Below are 18,233 nucleotides of genomic sequence, written 5' to 3'. Positions count from 1 at the left end.
ACAGACACATGTTGATATCTGTTTTGATTGGTTTTAATGACATGACTTATAATATGTTGCGAAGTAAGAAAAGCATTCCAGATTGTAATAAACAAGTATACTTACGTCTTGTTATACATTATGGGATCTTACTAGTAAACTGACTGCTTTCCTTGGAGTGGTTTAGCATATTTTGGAATTTTGATTTTTTCAGATATATTCATTCAAATATATTATACACTTTTTTTCTCTCTCTCTTTTCATATTAGGCTTGATGCTATTCAAAAAAGGTAAGAGTTGCTTAAAAATATATAGTATCTTAAAATAATTTTTTCAATGGAGACATTTATTTATAAGGTACCATATTTTCTTGAATCTAAGCTTGATCTCAAACTGGAAGGGGAACACCTTGAAGCTGTTTGTATGCTTACTTTCACTTTAAGTGAAAAAAAGCCTGGTTTGTATCTGTATTGATCATTCTCAACATGGACATTGAGGAGTGCGTTGGGGGTCGAATGTACCTTACGCTGAACAAATATTAATATCACTTAAGATGTGAGTAATTACTAATTTTCTTAATTTAACTTTATTGATTAATCTAACATAACCTGACCTGTGAAAATTCCATGTGATGCCATGATTCCCAGTGCCAAATACTTTAACTCTTATGTTAAAATGTTATCTTGTGACCCATGTTATTATGTGATATGCTACCCTCCTCGTACACTAATTACTACATTGACTGACATGTTCACTGCCAGCCACTATAAAAGATGATACCTAAATGTTTCTATCTTTCCTTGCCATTGCAACATGAATGATGGTAGAAATTTTATGTAGTTGTAAGTGGTTTCTCTGCTCATCTATTAAGGTACCAGTAACTATTTCTGTATTTTGCTAGATGATGGATTTTAAAGAACTGAGTTCTAAGATGCCAGAAATTTTACCCAGAACTTTTATACAGTGAGGGAGGGGGTTTGCAAATGTCCTGGAAAATGGCATAACTCCTGCTGGTGATTAGTTATTGCATCATGACAAATGAAATGCAAACTTGCATGTTTGTCATGCACATTTGCATTTCTCCTTGAACTTGAGAAGAAAATTTAGGATCAAAGGGTCGAGATTTAATGACATGGAGATGCAACTACACAGTGTGGGAGAGGTTAGAGCTTCCAGTGATGCCTATATGATTATTATCTTGTAATGGGAACTACTTTTAAAGATGTATAATGGAATACTTGGTAAGTGAAACCACTTTTTTAATAACAGGAAAGCAGTTATGTGCAACTGATTTAAAAAAATAATTTCTCATCCTTGTTTATTCCCATTTGAAAATGGCAGTAAACTTCAGTTAATTTTAGAAATGGACCTTCAAGTAATTTAGCTCCCTACAGTCATAACTTATGTTAGCATTAGCATTAATAGACACGTATGATGCAATAAAACAAGCTTATACAGCATCAGCCAAAAAAAAAATAAAAACCTTCTCATTTCACCCATCCATTCGCTCCAAATGTTTGTCTAGTTCTGCCTCAAATTTATTTAAGCTGTCCGTCCACTTCTACAATGACAGATTGAAGTTTGTTCCAGAAATCAATCACCTGCTGGCTAAAGGCAGATTTCTGCACATCTAGTCTATAAGTGATTGCTCAATTTGAATTTACGTCCCCTCAGGCGATTAATCTGGGCAAGAGGAAGAATCCTTTCAGCATTAAGCTTGCTCAAACCATTCAAGGCATTATACACCTCAATCAGATCACCTTGCAGGTGCCTAGTCTCTAGACACTGTAATTTGCATAACTTAAGCATTTCTTCGTAAGAGCAACCCTTTGTTTCACATATCATTATACTCACCCAAGTCATTAGGACTATAACACGCTACTCTCAATTTCGCGTTGCCAGTGTTTATGTCACACCAAACTGACTCAACACTGCACTGTCTACCCATATCAACTAGTTGAAGTTCTTTAGATTTAATGTTTCTTTACTAACAGCATAACTCCTCTTCTCTTCCTATCCTGTCTATCCTTTCTATACACAATGTAATCCCCAAATTCCAATTTTTCATTTCTTGTATATTTCTTAAATAAGGTAGTCTGTTTTGACATGGATGTAAATCATATTGATTTTATGATTCCCTATGAGTAAAGTGTAGTTTGCTTTTTACTTTTGCTAAAAAAGTCAATTGTGTGTTTCTCATTTTATTTGGAAGGAAAGTAATGAAAGGATGAGAAAATGTCAGATTCCAAAGGACTATTTTTTTTTAGTTTGACACTTTTCTTTTTAAAGATTTTGTTAAGAATTTAACTACCATAATTTGAATGAGTAGCAGTAGTAATGGCAAAGGATGCAAGAAAGCAAACTTATTTAGCATCAGCCAAAAAAAAAAAACCAGTTCACCCATCTGTACTGTCCAAGAATTTGTCTAGTTCTCCCTTGAATTTATTCAACACATCTACTTCCACAACAGATGGAAGCTGGCTCCAACAGTTAACCACCCGCTGGCTGAAGGAAAACTTCTGCACATATATCCTACAACCATCATTCCTCAACTTGAATTTATGCCCTTTCACGTGCATAGTCTCAGCAAGCGGAAGAATACCATTAACATTCATCTTACTCAATCCATTCAAGGCTTTAAACTCCTTAATCAGATCTCCCTGCAGGTGCCTAGTCTTGAGACACTGCAATTTCCAGAATTGAAGACTTTCTAGGCAAGAGCACCCTTTTGTTCCCTTCACCAATCTGGTTGCCCTTCTCTGCACCTGTTCTTGCAGATCTATATCCTTCCTAAAGTGAGACCTCCAGACCTGTATAACTACTCAAGATGTAGCCTAACCTTGCTTATACAAAGGGATAATCATCTCCTTATCCTTGCTAGCAAAGTTTCTGTATATCCTTGACAAAACCTCATGAGCTGTTCCGGCAGCATGTCTTCACTGCTCAGAGAATTTCATGTCTGACTACACATTTACTCCAGATCTTTTTCATTCTGCACTACCCTGAGTTTAATACCACACAGTTGATAAGTTCATCATCATCAGCCATTTTCAATCCACTGCAGGATGAAGGCCTCTCCAGCAACTTTCCAGTTCGTTCTGTTTTGAGCACTGGCCATCCATTTACTACCCACAAACTCATGAATTTCATCTATCCATCTCCGCCTTTGTCTTCCAAGTTTTCTTCTAGCTCCTCTTGGGTTGAGTTAGGTTAGGTTATTCTGTTATTTTCTTAGTCCATCTGTCATCATGTCTTCGAGCTACGTCCTGCCCAAGACCATTTTAGTTCTTTAGTTTTGATAAGAATGTCCTTTACTTGAGTTTGCTGCCTAATCCATGTGTTTCTCTTCTTATCTAACAGTCTGATTCCCAATATAATTTGTTCCATTCTTCGCTGTGTAGTTCTTAGCTTCTCTTCCATTCTTTTGGTGAGTGCCCAAGTTTCACTTCCATAAGTCATGGTGGGGACTGTACATTGGTTCATTATTTTACGTTTCAGACAAACTGGGATATTGCTCTTCAGTATGTGACTATATTTCCTGAATGCTATCCATCGAAAATTTATTCTTCTCTTGACTTCCAGCCATTTATCATTATTACAGCTAATAACTTGTCCCAGATAAGTATGACTCCACCTTTTCAATTACTGCTCCTTCAATCATTATTTCCCTTTCTGTGGCATACTTGTTCATCATTACTTTTGTTTTAGCCATATTCATCTTTAATCCAAAATCCTTACTAACTGTGCATAACTGATTAAGATTTTCCTCTAATTCTTTGGGATCGTGTCTTATGACTACAATGTCATCTGCAAATCAAATCGTAAATGGTTTAGGTACTCTCCGTTCACATTGACTCCTTTCTGCGACCAGTCTAATCTTCTGAAAGCTTCCTCAAGGGCAGCAGTAAACAGCTTCGGAGATATTGTGTCTCCTTGTCGAACTCCTTTCTCGATTTTAAATTTGCTACTGTCTTTGTCTAGTCTAATAAAGGAGGTAGCATTCTCATATATTTTCTTCAAAATCATAATACGTGGGGTATCTATGCCTTGTCTTTCTAGTGCCTGAAACATTGCCATATGCTGTATGGAGTCAAATGCCTTTTCATAATCCACAAATGCCAGGCATAATGGTGTTTTATATTCATTTGCTTCCTCCATTAGAGAAAGCAAATGAATATAAAACACTTTGCTCTTTCAGTTGATTCTCATCAAGTATTCTTTCTAATCTGTTAATAATGACCCTTGTGAACAACTTGTAGATGTGGAGTAACAAGCTAATTGGTCTATGATTTCCAATTTCTGATTTATCTCCTTTCTTATGCAGCAAAACTATGATTGCATTATTCCACTGCTTAGGCATCACACCTTTTCTAATGCACTTTGTGAAGAGCCTTGCCAGTTTTTGTGTTGTCTCTTCCTCCCAATTTTAACAACTCTACAGTAACTTCATCTTCCCCCTGGGCTTTCTCATTCTTCATTTTCTTCAATGCATGTTCCACCTCATCAGGAAGAATATCAGGTATGTCTGACTAATTTGCAATGCATCAATGTGTTGCTAATTTGCAATCCATCTTCCCCACTGCTGGCATCATTCCCTCGCTCCTTGTATAATTCTCTATAGTAGTCGTCTGCTATTTGAATTATGCCTTCACTGCTGTTTATAAGTACACCATTGCTATTCTTCAGTTTCAGTATCATTTGTCTTTCTGTATTACTGCTCATGGCTACTGATTTAAATCCTTTGTTTTCCCTTAATGTTTGTTCTACTTTTCTTGTGTTAAATCTTATTATGTCCTCTCTGAGTCTCTTTCTAATGGCTTTGCATAACTCAGTATACTCAATTTTTTCCTTGTCAGTGTTTATCTTGCTCTTCATTTTTCTTCTTCGGTTCATCATAACAAGTGTTTCTTGACTAATTTTTTCTTCTTTGGATATAGGTTTCTTGGGCTTTATCACTTTCAGAAAGTTGTAATATTCCTCGTCGATATCTTGGTCCTGAGTAGTCTGCAGAAGCTCAAACTTGTTCTTAAGTTCCAGTACATACTGCTTTTTCTCCTCTTCTGTTATCTCAAAGACCTTTGTATTATTTACTCAAGTCAGTTTTTTCCTTTCCTACATCTATATCAAGTGTACTTCTTACCATTCTGTGATCACTTCCAACATTTACCTTATTCAGGACGGTAACATCATTAACAATATATCTTCTGTTAGTGAGGATGAAGTCGATTTCATTAGTTGTTAATCCATTTGGACTCTTCCATGTCCACTTTCTGTTCACCCTTTTCTTGAAAAAAAAGTATTCATTACTGACAATCCTTGAGATTCTGCAAATTCCACAAGTCTTTTGCCTCTTTCATTTCTTTCACCAATTCCAAAATTTCCTATAGTTCCCCTTTCTGCACTGTTTTGTCTTTTTCCAACCTTAGCATTGAAGTCCCCCATAATAATAATGTAGTGGGTTTTCTGCTCATCTAGAAGACAATTTCGGTGTACATTTCTTCAACCTCTTCATCATCTTGGCTTGATGTTGATGCATAAATCGTTATAATCTTTAGCTTGTACCTCTTAGAAATCTTGAGTATTAGTCTTGACACCCTTGGTGATGTACTTTTGAATTCCAAAATGTTGTTTTTTAAATCTTTATGGACCAGAAACCCAACTCCACCTTCACTCCTTTCACTGTTTCCATTGTGTACAGCAGATTTCCACTTGATAAACTTATAAGTGATTCATTTCTTCTTGTTTCAGCCAAACCGATGATATTCCAATTCATATTTTCTAATTCCTTTTCCAGCTCTAATATCCTGTCTTCACCGATGAGTGATCTTACGTTGTAACAGGCCAAGTTCAGTTTCCATGCATGGCAGCCTGGTCGTACCCAGAGATTCTTAGCACCCTCTGCTTCCACTCTGATCCTCTCGCTGCCATAAGAGGGGGAGTGAAAGCCGCTGAGGACTGAGGGCCATTTGTTTTGTCGTGCTGTCATATGCTTGTTAAAGGCTGGAGGGTTTGTCTTTTCCTCTTCACGCTGACCAGGCGTCTTGAAGAGAACCACTCTACACGTTCGTTGCCACCTAAGTGACGTAACATGGCTTACCATCAAGAAGGTGTGCATGAGTGGATTTTAGGGAGGCAGGCCAACCGGACTTCTTCTGTAATAGAAAGATAAAAAGATATTGGATCCATCAGTGTTTTAGACTGTCTGATAACACACAGGATACCTGTTCCCCCTCTAAGCCCCAGTCGATAAGTTACCCTGGGGTTACTGCAGTACCTTGCATTTGTTAAGCTTCAACCATCCTTTCTCAGCCCATTGACCCAATTTTCCTAGATCTTGTTGCAGTAGCTTACCCTGGATGCCTGTCATTAACCACCATGCCAACCCAACCTTTGTATCATCTGAAAACTTAGACATTTAGCCTTCATCAATATCATTGATAAATATTGAAAACCACAGTGGACCCAGGTCTGAATGCTGGGGGATACTCCAATGATAACATTAGTCGATGAAGAGCAGTGACCATTGATAATGACTGTATTCTTCTGCTTAACCAACTGTTTATCCATAGCAGTAACTTGCCCTTAAAATATCAAAAAAAAAAGAGTATTTTTTTTATGTCGCATATATGTGGCCCAGTAGGTTACTTTATTTCTTGAGAAGCCATGTCGGCCACATACGTGTGATGCTATTATGAAGGTCATTTGTGATTAGTTTATTGCACGCACGGCGAGTGCAGCAATAAAACTAATTGCGATAAAATAAACTCTCAAACGTCGCAATAAGTTTGTCAGTATTGTCAGAGATTTTGTGAAAAACAAGTTCGTTAGCATGCTGTATTATCCATCATATTGTGTTGTTTTTTTTCTGCAAGTTTGTACAAGTGTTGTAAAAAAAAAAAAAAATCTAAAAAGGAATGGCTAAAAGAAAATTATAAAATAAGAGGAACTGAGAGAAATTGCTGGAATTTACAATTAAGCAGAGTTAAACTTCTCACAGACACACCGCTGTCTAGTTTTTTCAGAAGTTCAACTTTATCTGTTATGGACAATGCACGGGGTTTGCGCTTTACACCACGAGAGGCACTTCCTTTATGCATTGGAACCATGGCTGGGGCTAAATGTGAGCAGGTTATAATAATTGCAGAAAAACAAGTGGGAATGGCTTGCCGGTGTTTACGATTTCGTGCCAACAGCTGATGTAGCAACCAATGCCACCAAAATAGTAATGGCAGGTCGGTGTGCTGACTCGGGAAATTTGAAATTACGTTCACTGAAATTATGTCCAAATTAGCAGTGGTACCGGATTAGTGATGGTTGACTTGTATATGATGTCAGAATTATTTTTTGTATCCAGTTCCTTGGTCGCTGCAACATAATACCCTATCAGCTTCGTTGACAAGACTGCCTCTTGACAAATCCAAGCTTTGATTGTAGTATAATTGAATGCCTGTCCAAATGGTCTGGCAATATTTCTTTAACCAGTGATTCCATTATTTTCCCTGGAACAGATGTTAAGCTAATAGGGCTGTAATTACTCACGACACCTTTTAATCCAACTTTATAAATTGGGGATATATTTGCACTTGTCTAGTCCATAGGGACCTCTCCTGAGTCCAAGGATGCTCTCATAATTATGAGTAAGAGTTTGCTTCCTCCTTTGCTGCCTCCATTAATATAAGTGAATAGATTCCATCCAGATGCCTTTTTATGTCCATCCTTCACAATTTCTCCTCCAGTTTGCTTTCAGTTTTCACAGTCATTTAGCTCCTCGTTAGTGTTTGATTCCACTAGCATCCCCTTCCCTAAAGAGTTCCTTATATGTGAATGCAGATGCAAAATACCTATTCGGTTTTGTCTACAATGTGAGCAGAATCATCAACAGTTAACCAACAGAAATCAAGTGTCCCAATGTGATTCAATCCCTTCTTTCTACTGTTAATATAAGCATATATTTGCACAGATATAAGATATTTGCATGGATATTATATAAGATATATAAGATATTGGTATAGATATGTGATATTTGCATAGATTTGCTGTTTACCTTTTCATTCTTTTGGAATTTCTCTATATTCTTTGCTTCTATTGGAATGAGCAGCAGCCTGGAAAACAAGGTGCTGAGGATTTCAGGGACTGCTGGGAGTCATCACAGAACAAATAAATATGTGGGTTGTGTTAGGGTAGCTAAGAATAAGAACAGGTGCATGTATACTTGTGTGTGTACACCAGTGGTAGGAAATTAGCAATTAAATATGATTTATTTGAGGTGCTGGTCAAAACATCAAAGGCATATATTGTTTGGATATCTGAGATGTGGTGTCACATAGGTATAAGGAATATGGAAATGGAATTTGGAGAGTACAATGTGAACAGAAAGATTAGGATGGGTTATGCTTATTAGTTTAGAAACACATTAAATCTAAGAAAGTGCTGCAGCTAGTTGATATGGGTAGACAGTGCGGTGTAACATAAACACTGGCAAATCAAAATTGAGAGTAGGAGTATGTTACAGGCTCAGTGACTCTGATGACTATAATGAACAACTGTACAGAGAAATAGTGGGCAAGTAAATCAGATTGTCTGGGGGATTTTAACTTCCCAGATACTGACTTGAACTAGAGGGTTGGTCACTCGCACACTAGCAAGCCTTTTTTGGATTTATTGGATGATTGTTTTCTACAGCAGAATGTTGAGAGGCAACCAGATAATACTCTTGATCTGATTATCAGTTGATTCTTCATGCATTAAGACTCTGCAGATAAAGGAATCACTAGGTGGCAATGATCACATTGTGCTGATGTGGGATTTACTCAAAGATGTAACTACCATCAGGGATAAAGGGAAAGGTTTTTGCTTTGTAAAGGTGACTACAGTGGTCTGAGACAGTTTTTAAATTCTATACAGTGGGACCAACTGATGATGTTACCAAGGTATATCAGGCATATTCTAAATGGGAAGCATTCAAAGAATTAATCATTGAAGCTACTAGGCTTTTCATACCGAATAAGAGATATTGTTCAAGGTTTAGCCATAATTGGGTGTCAGATGAACTAATAAGGTTCTTGGCAGACAAGTAAAATGTATGGGATGCATATAAATTATCAGCCGACAAAGAAGCCTATGGTAGTTATAAGTTGGTCTGCAATCAAGTCACAAAGTAGGTTAGGTAGGTTAAGGCAGACTGTGAGAAATCTTTGACAAAGGATGCAAAGAAAAACTGCGCCTCTGTAGCCAGGTGGGCAGGAGCAGCAGTGTGTAGCACATACTTCTTGATTAGACCAGGGTTCGAGCCCATGACCACCAAATACGGAGGATGCGGAAAGATCAGGGAATGACCACTGCATATCACCGGAGCAATATGGCCTTAGTTGCTAATGCTCTTAAAAAAAACCAAATAACAATAACAACAAAGAGTTGTTATGTAAATTCTAGAAGGAAGGGGATGAATCAGATTGGTCCCCTCAATATCAATGATTTAACTGTTGATGATCCTGCTCAGGTAGCTGACAAACTGAATGAGTATTTTGCATCTGTATTCACACATGAGGAGCTATTCAGGGAGGGGAATACCAGAAGCTTATCAAACTCTGGCAGGGAGCTAATTGATTTTGTAATAACTAAGAGCAAAGTGGAGGAGAAATTGTTGAAGTTAAACATAAGAAAGGAACCTGGAGTGGATGGGATCTATCCAGTTATATTAAAGGAGGCAGCAAAGGAAGTAAACAAACCCTTAGCTATAATTATGAGAGGTTCCTTGGACTCAGTAGAGGTTCTCATGGACTGGAGATATGCAAATATGACTCCAATTCACAAAGGAGGATCAAAGGGTTATACAGGTAATTACAGACCTGTTAGTTTTAACTTCTGTTCTGGGGAAATTAATGGAGGCACTGGTTAATGAAGCACTGCAGGATCATCTAGACAAGACTGCAGTTATAGTTAAGACACAACGTGGGTTTGTTAAGGGGAAGTCTTGTCTAACCAATTTGATTGGATACTATGATGTTGTCATAAAGGAACTAGATGCAAAAATTAATTTTTGATATCATAAATTAAACATTATTAATGGATTTTATTAAAACTGTTGCATGGAAGACTATTGTAAAATTGGAGTAGTATGGCATTAAGGGCAAATTGCCGCTATGGATAAAGGAATGGTTGAGTGGGAGAAGACAGAGAGTGGTAATCAATGGACACTGCTCTTTATGACTAATGTTATTAGGGGACTCCCCCAGGGTTCAGTGTTGGGTTTATTGTTGTCATCTGTATTTATTAAGATATTGATGTATCATGCTTAATATCCAAGTTTGCAGATGATACGAATGTTGGCAGAGATTTTTAATGATACTGACAGTACACTACTGTAACAAGATCTAGAAAAGTTGAGCAGATGGGCTGAGAGGTGGCAACTGAGGTTTAAAATTGAAATGCAAAGTACTGCATATGGGTAGGAGTAACACCAGAGTAACGTACCAGCTATGCAGTTAGCTGGTAGTGGAGAATTGAAAAAAAATCTGGGGGTAATTGTGCTGTCAGAAGTTTTCTGAGCAGTGCAGATAGGCTGGCACAGCAGCTCATGGGGTCTGATAAACGATATACAGGAATTTTGCTAGCAGGGACAAGGAAATTATCCCTTTGTATAAGGTGATGTATGGGGCCATACCTTCAGTGCTGCATACAGGTCTGGAAGCCACATTTTAAGAAGGATGATGAGCTGCAGGAACAAGTACAGAGAAGGGCAATGTAATTGGTGAGGGGAAAAAAGACTTGCTCTTATGAAGAAAGCAAATTGCAGTGTCTGGAGACTAGGCTCCTGCAAGGTGATCTGATTGAGGTGTATAAGGCCTTAAATGGTTTGAGCAAGCTCAATGTTGATGGGATTCTTCGTCTTGCCCGGATTAATTGCCTGTGGCGACATAAATTCCACAATGTCAGATGGAACAAAGTTCCATCTGTCATTGTGGAAGTTGACAGCTTAAATAAATTCAAGGCAGTACTTAGACAAACATTTGGAGTGAATGGATGGGTGAAATGGGAAGGGGTTTTTTTGACTAATGCTGTTTAAGCTTTTTCATGCATCATATGCCACTACTAATGCTAATTCTTTGCAAGAGACATCTCATAATCTGACTTTATGTTGTAACTTGCTTACAGACTAATATATATTTACTGTAATCTTCTGAATCACTTGATAATTTATATGCATCTCTTGCACTTTTCTTCTCTGCCACTTGTCTCAGTAGTTCATCTGATCTCCATATAGGTCTAAGCCATGAAGATTATTTCTTCGTTGGTATGAAAAGCCTAGTAGCTTCTTTGATTACTTTCCTGAATATGTCCCATTTAGAATATTCTTTTATTCTTTTGGTAACATCATCAGTTGGTCCCACAGTATAGAATTTAAATACTGTCTAAGACCACCGTAGTCATGTTTACAAATGCAAAAACCCTTCCCTTTACCCCTGATGGTAGTTAATTTGAGTAAATTCCACTTCAGCACACTTGATCACTACCACCTAGTGATTCCTTTATATGCAGATTCTTAATGCATGAAGAATCACTACTGATAATCAGATCAAGAGTATTACTCCCTCTAGTTGCCTCCCAAACATGATGCTCTAGAAAACAATCATCCAATACATCCACAAAAGCCTTGCTAGTGTGTGAGTGACCAACCCACAAATTTCAATATCTGGGAAATTAAAATCCCCCATTATAAGACACTCTGATTTGCTGGTCCAGTCTATTTCCTGTACAGTTGTTTATTATACTCATCAGAGTCATTAGGCCTATAATGCACTCCTACTCTCAATTTTTCTTTCCCAGTGCTTATGTTACACTAAACTGACTCAACACAGCTCTGTCCACCATGTCAACTGGCTATACTTCCTTGGTGTGTTTCTTGACTAATAGCATAACCCCTCCTTCCTTACTGTACACATTGTACTCCCCAAATTCCATTTTTTAATTCCTTATATCGGTGTGCCACCATGTCTCTGATATCCCAACAATATATGCCTTGGATGTTTTGACCAACACTTCAAATCGATCAAATTTATTTACCAGACTCCTAGTATTGTTGTACACACAAGTATGCATGCACCTGTTCCTATTTTTAGCTAAAATAACACAGCCCATGTATTTACTTGTTCCAAAATGACTCCCAGTATTCCCTGAAATCGCCTGCACCTGGTTTTCCAGGCTGTTGCTCATTCCAATAGAAACAGTGCAAGAATCACTTTCATCTCTGCCAGCGGCTACTGTTAATCTATTAGTCCCTGTATCCCCCACAAGCTAGCAATTTTCCGACCCACCTAACACTGCCTTGATAGCATTAGCAAATATTCTTGCACCCTTTCTACTTAAGTGACAGTCTCTCCTGTTGGCAAGCACAGACCAAGCCAAGAAATTCTATTCCTTGAGCATTGCACAATCTCTCCAGGGCCGAATTGATTGACAAAGCTCTCATCATATACTCTCTCCTATCGTTTACAGGACAGCTGCAGGACATCATTACATTACAGGACATCATTTTATGATCGCCATAACTTTTAACATTGGTACGGTATGGTGTGCTCTTTGTATGGCCACTAAACCATTGAGAGAATTCTGTTACTGAATGAGTTTTAATAATTGAAGGAACCTCACAAAGAATGTTAGTTAACCGATCATATTTATTTGTTGTTAGGATAGCACAAAAGCTAAAGTTACTTTGAGAGAGTATGTCATTAGTTTATTGCATCTCTTTTAGTTTATTTTTTCTTGTACATAAAGGTATATGTTATTCAACTGATTTAAATTTGTAAAAGCAATAAAGTAGTCATTGTATACCTGGTATTTAAAAAAAATGAGAGATTTTGTTTCTTGATTATAAAATTGGAATGAGACTGGTCAGACCTCACCCACTTGGCAAAGTATATAATTATATACTTTACCAAGTAAATAATTAAATAACTATAATTATGAATTATAAATTCTGCAAAAGAAATGAAGCACAGTGTACATCAGGCCTGCGCAAACTTTTTGGCTGAAGGGCCACATTAGGAATTCAAAATGAAGGCGGGCCGCACGTAAAATACTATTTTTAGATATGTATTATTTGTTATCATGAAGAAATATAACATTAAAATTATTCTCTAACAACCAAGAATTTAATGAGATGAATGGAACTGTTTTACATCTTTTAAAATTTTTTAATTTCGGGTGTTAATTTTGTAGTTGATCCTTAAAACTGCTTGTAAATGTTCATCGGTGATGCTTGATCATAAAGAATTTTTATTTAGATTCATGATGGAAAATGTTTGTTCACATATGTAGGTTGATCCAAAAATAACCAACATTTTTCGGGCAAAATCTTTAAGTTCGTCGAATTTGTCCGAATTAAGAGTATTGTAAAATTTACAGATTTCCTCATGACGGTGCAATTCCCTTAAATCGGTATCACACTGCAGATTTATAATCTGAAGTTGTAGTTCACTCGGTGCACTATCAATTTCTATTGAAAGTGGGTCGCGCACTATTGCAAACTTGTCTCGATTTTTCGGAAGTCGCCAAATCTTCGTGAAAAGTCGTCATTCAGTGCATTGATAATTTCACAATATTTTTCATATTTATTTTCTGGAATCTTCAGCAACTTCATGGTTGGAAAGTGGTCTACCTTGTTAATCAATAAATGTCGAAGGAACAACTGGAGTTTTAATCGAAATCCATTGAAACTTTTTACCATATCATGGGCGTATAAAATTTCCCCTTGTAACATGGTGTTGAAAGTATTTAAGTGTGTCACGATGTCCAGGGTAAATGCAAAATCACAAATCCAGTTATCATCAGTTAATTCGGGAAAGTCCATAATATTTTTCAGTTTTAAAAATAGAATGATGTCATCTTTAAGATCCCGTACTCGTCGAAGAACTTTTCCTAAGCTAAGCCATCGAATTTGGCTGTGATAAGGAATATCTGTGTACTCTGATTCAATATCTTGAAGAAAATTAACGAATTGTCTGTGTTTCAGGCCCCTCGATCGTATTAAATTTACTAGTTTAATAATACAAGATGTGACATGTTCAACTTTTAACACATTTTTACATAATACTTGTTGATGTATAATACAATGAATTGTAATTAAATTATAATCAGAATAATTTTCACAAATTTTATCCTGAATTTTCTTTAACACTCCAACATTTTTACCTGTCAAACTTGGTGCTCCGTCAGTTGTTACGCTTACCATTTTGTTCCATTGTAAATTATATCTTGTTAAGCATTTTTCAACTTTTTCAAATATATCAGCTCCCGTTGTTTGGTCTTTAAAAGATTCCATTGAAAGAAGCTCTTCAATAATTTCAAAATTAGAGGTACATCCACTTATGAAAATTAATAACTGCACAGTATTCTTTTGGTCGTTACTTTCGTCGAGAGCTATCGAGTACCAAATGGATTCTAATACTGATAATAATTATGGATTCTAATACTGATAATAATTGCTCATTCAAATTTGTATCGATACATTCAGTTCTTCTTACTACGGTTCGCCGAGATAAACTTATATTCTAAACTTTGTGTTTAATGTCAGGACATATGATTCCACAAGCTTCAGTCATACATTCTTTAATATAGTCTCCATCAGAAAAAGGCTCGTTGCTTTTTGCAATTATACGAGAAATAACAAAACTTGCCTCTACAGTAGCTTCTTGTTCCTTAGTTAGCCGCGTAAACACATTTTATTGTCTAGATAAATTTTGAATCAATCCATCAGCAGTTTTCTTTCTCGCTTCCGGAGTTAAATTGGCACCATATTCGGAATGTTTAGTAGTGAAATGTCTTTTAATATTGTACTCTTTCAACACTGAGACACTCTCCCGGCAGATGAGACAAATAGTCTTGTTATTTATGTTAGCAAAAAAATATTTTGTGTTCCACTCTTCATTGAAGACACGATGCTCTTGTTGAATTTTTCATTTTTCATTCATTTTTAAAAGGGTGTAAATATTATTTTTATCGCTACTGGCACCAAGATAATAACCGAAGATAGCGCAAAAAAACTAACTGCAGGATGACCGTCAGAGAAAAGAAATTGGAACTGCAGCTGGTCAGCAGTCCTATCCTATTACTCCGCCACCGCAGCAAAGCCGTTGTCGTCATCACTGGTTGTCTGTTACCGTAGTTTCACGCGGTTAGTTTATAATCGCAAATTATATCGTTATAAAAGCGCCCGTTGGCTCGCTCCGGTTCGCGCACAATTTCAAATTCTATCTCAATTTGAACAATACAGAGATAATAAAACAATTTACAAGTCGAGAAATTCTATAATGTATTACATATACAAATTTATTTTTTAAAAAGGCGTTGCAAAAGGCATAAAACTAACCGTAGTTTCACGCGGTTAGTTTATAATCGCAAATTATATCGTTATAAAAGCGCCCGTTGGCTCGCTCCGGTTCGTGCACAATTTCAAATTCTATCTCAATTTGAACAATACAGAGATGATAAAACAATTTACAAGTCGAGAAATTCTATAATGTATTACATATACAAATTTATTTTTTAAAAAGGCGTTGCAAAAGGCATAAAATAAGTAAACATTTTTTTTTCGAAAATACAATCAAAGCTCGCGGGCCACACAAAAATGTGCGGCGGGCCGCGGGCCATAGTTTGCCCGGGCCTGCTGTACATTGTTTTGTTTCTTCAGCTTGTTGATGTTTAACTTTATTAGATTGTTTTGTTGCCCTTTCCCAATTGTTGGATAAAGAATTGGTGCCAGTAAAGTTTTTCATTACAGTACAGTATAAAAGTAGCCGAAAAAAAAGAAAAAAAAACACTCCCTCCTATCATGTCTTGGCAGAATTGCAGACACTTTCAAATTCAACCCTAACTCATGGCTTTTTTCAACATTGATCTGTACGTGTTAAGTAATTCCACCGGTCTCCTACTCTTAATATGCGAACATGTACAACAATACCACCTTTTGTGCCCTTAAAAGATATCTGCTGTACAACATCATCAACCTTTGCCCCTGGCAGACATACCCTCGTCCTGTACCTCATGTCCTTTTTGCACAGTACATTCCAAATTTCCCTGACAATAGAGTCACTGACAACAATTAGTTCTTCTGGGACCAGCACATTCTGCCCTGGGGGTTGCTACTGTGTTGCGTGATGTTCAAGTGCAAGCTCTGGTGTTGATGTGGGCAGCTGAGAGCTTGATGGGCCCTTCCATTTAAATCCATTGAAGGCCCATCACTTTATATCCTTCAAGCTCTCATATAGGCCCATAACAACACTGAGTTGGTGCCTGATTTCCTTACATCGTGCGCGCGCGCACACACACACACACACACACACACACACACACACACACACACACACACACACACACAAAGACATTTCCTTTGGCAATATTGTGTCCTATTCCTGTTGCTCCACAAACATCAAACAAGTACATTTCAAAAGGCTGTGATTCAATAAAAAAATATAACCCTAAACTTATATCCCAATGCAGTTATAACACTATATAGATATATATATTTCAGTATCGACTATTATCTCCAAGTTATATGAATTTCGTATCGCCTATTGAGTTATATGCATTAATTTATAATGTAATGTTTGTAAAATATGTGTCATTATACGTATTTAGTTAAAAAGTTACGTTTGTAAAATCTAAGTATTTATAATAGATAATAAATTTAATCATCTATTGCCACCCACATGGTTCGAACTCCGCTAGTGATCCATGCCAAATCACGGATTCTAAAAGCTCTAAGAATATTACTGTCCTACATTACGATATACGAAATTCAGTCGGTTATTTCTGTTATTTATGAATTAAAATATGTACATTGGATTCCCTAGGTGTTGGTAACTCTAGTGATACCTATTTTTGTGGCAAACTTATAGGTTCACTATGTTATGAGGGATTTTCTAAATTTTGCTGTTTGATCTGTCAACCACGTTCTAACAAGTAACATGGCTACTCCTGTATTAGTCTGGCCATTATTTGATGTTTGACTTAATTTTATTACTTCTAATTGCCAACTGCATCCATTGTCTCTTTGAAACATTGGGAAGATAAACTATACTTCTGTATATTGTTTGTGCATTTCTATAATGTTTTATGTGACTTTTACAGTATTGCTGTTGTCCTAACGATAATTAATGTTAGCCGTAGACGACCATTGCTTCTTCCTAATTGGGAACAAATGGGTTTGTCTGGAACGAAAAGTCATGTGACTGAGTAACACAAGGACGGCATTGCTACATCATATATTATCATGCTTCTATTATTTTTGGGTTTTGATCATCGTATTGGCTATATGCAAATTTGATTGCATTCTTCGTGGCCACACTGAGAACCAACACCTTAAACATTTACTGAAAACAAAATTGGTTAGCCCAACGCTGAGGTTAACTGCTCAGCAGTGTAATCCCAGCACGCCTATGATCATCCTGCCAAACTCAGCCTTTCATCCTGAATTAAGGATCCTTGATTTAGATTACTATTATTATTATTAGCTGTATGGTGCAAAGAAGCCTGAGGCTTATGCTGCACCAGCAAAAATATTTCCCGAGTTACCCAGAGAGAGAGAGAGAGAGAGAGAGAGAGAGAGAGAGTCAAAAGCAAATGAGTCACCAAGAAAGAGAAGAATGATGATATCCAGCTCAGATATTTATTCTTATTTTATAACACGAGTGCACGAGATATTCAAGCTCTGCTGGTGTAGTGGAGTCTGATCCCGGGAGCCCTCTCCCCCCTTCCCAAAACTCCACTAAAGAGCATCTATCTGGTAGTGAAAAAGAATAGGATCAGAAGGGCACAGGGAGCCAAGAGCAGGCCTCTGTGAGAAGAATAAAATTCACTTGATGAGATACACATGCTGTCTGTGGCATCCAATCAGGGCCCTGAAGACACAGGTTCTCCTGTGGTACCACATCCTAGCTCATCTACAATTGCCCAGGCAATTACCCCAATGGCCTCGTCCCAAGCCATTGCAGCAAGCCTTAAATCTTCCCCAGACTGGGGATCCCTCCACCTCCAAGTGATGCTAATGATGGACCTGTAGCAGACCCATCCCATCCCATCACACCAATCACCATCCAAGCTACACAGGACCCTGTTGCATTCTTTGATCATGATTCCAATGACTTCACGAAGGCGACAGGCAACTAGTCCAAGAGTTGTGGTCAAGTTTAGAGTCGATTGCTATGGAGTTTCATTGACAACAAAAAACTGAAAGCTGTTAATGAAGTGTTGAGGTT

The 18,233-nt window shown here is 37.2% G+C and overlaps 1 protein-coding gene across 2 annotated transcripts in view; it reads left to right on the top strand.

Annotated features, from left to right (window-relative positions):
- The window catches only part of BORCS7 (BLOC-1 related complex subunit 7), a 157,473-nt gene that overhangs the window by 88,554 nt on the left and 50,686 nt on the right, over window positions 1–18,233 (top strand). For both annotated transcript variants that reach the window (XM_090373446.1, XM_090373445.1), the window contains exon 4: window positions 249–269. In XM_090373446.1, coding sequence (XP_090229572.1) covers window positions 249–269 — 21 coding nt within the window. The remainder of the gene's footprint in view (window positions 1–248; window positions 270–18,233) is intronic.

This window comes from Mastigoproctus giganteus, chromosome 5 (assembly GCF_048544385.1).
Source record: "Mastigoproctus giganteus isolate SK-2022 chromosome 5, ASM4854438v1, whole genome shotgun sequence".
Taxonomy (NCBI): Eukaryota; Metazoa; Arthropoda; class Arachnida; order Uropygi; family Thelyphonidae; genus Mastigoproctus; species Mastigoproctus giganteus.
This window is presented reverse-complemented; position numbering and strand designations above follow the sequence as displayed.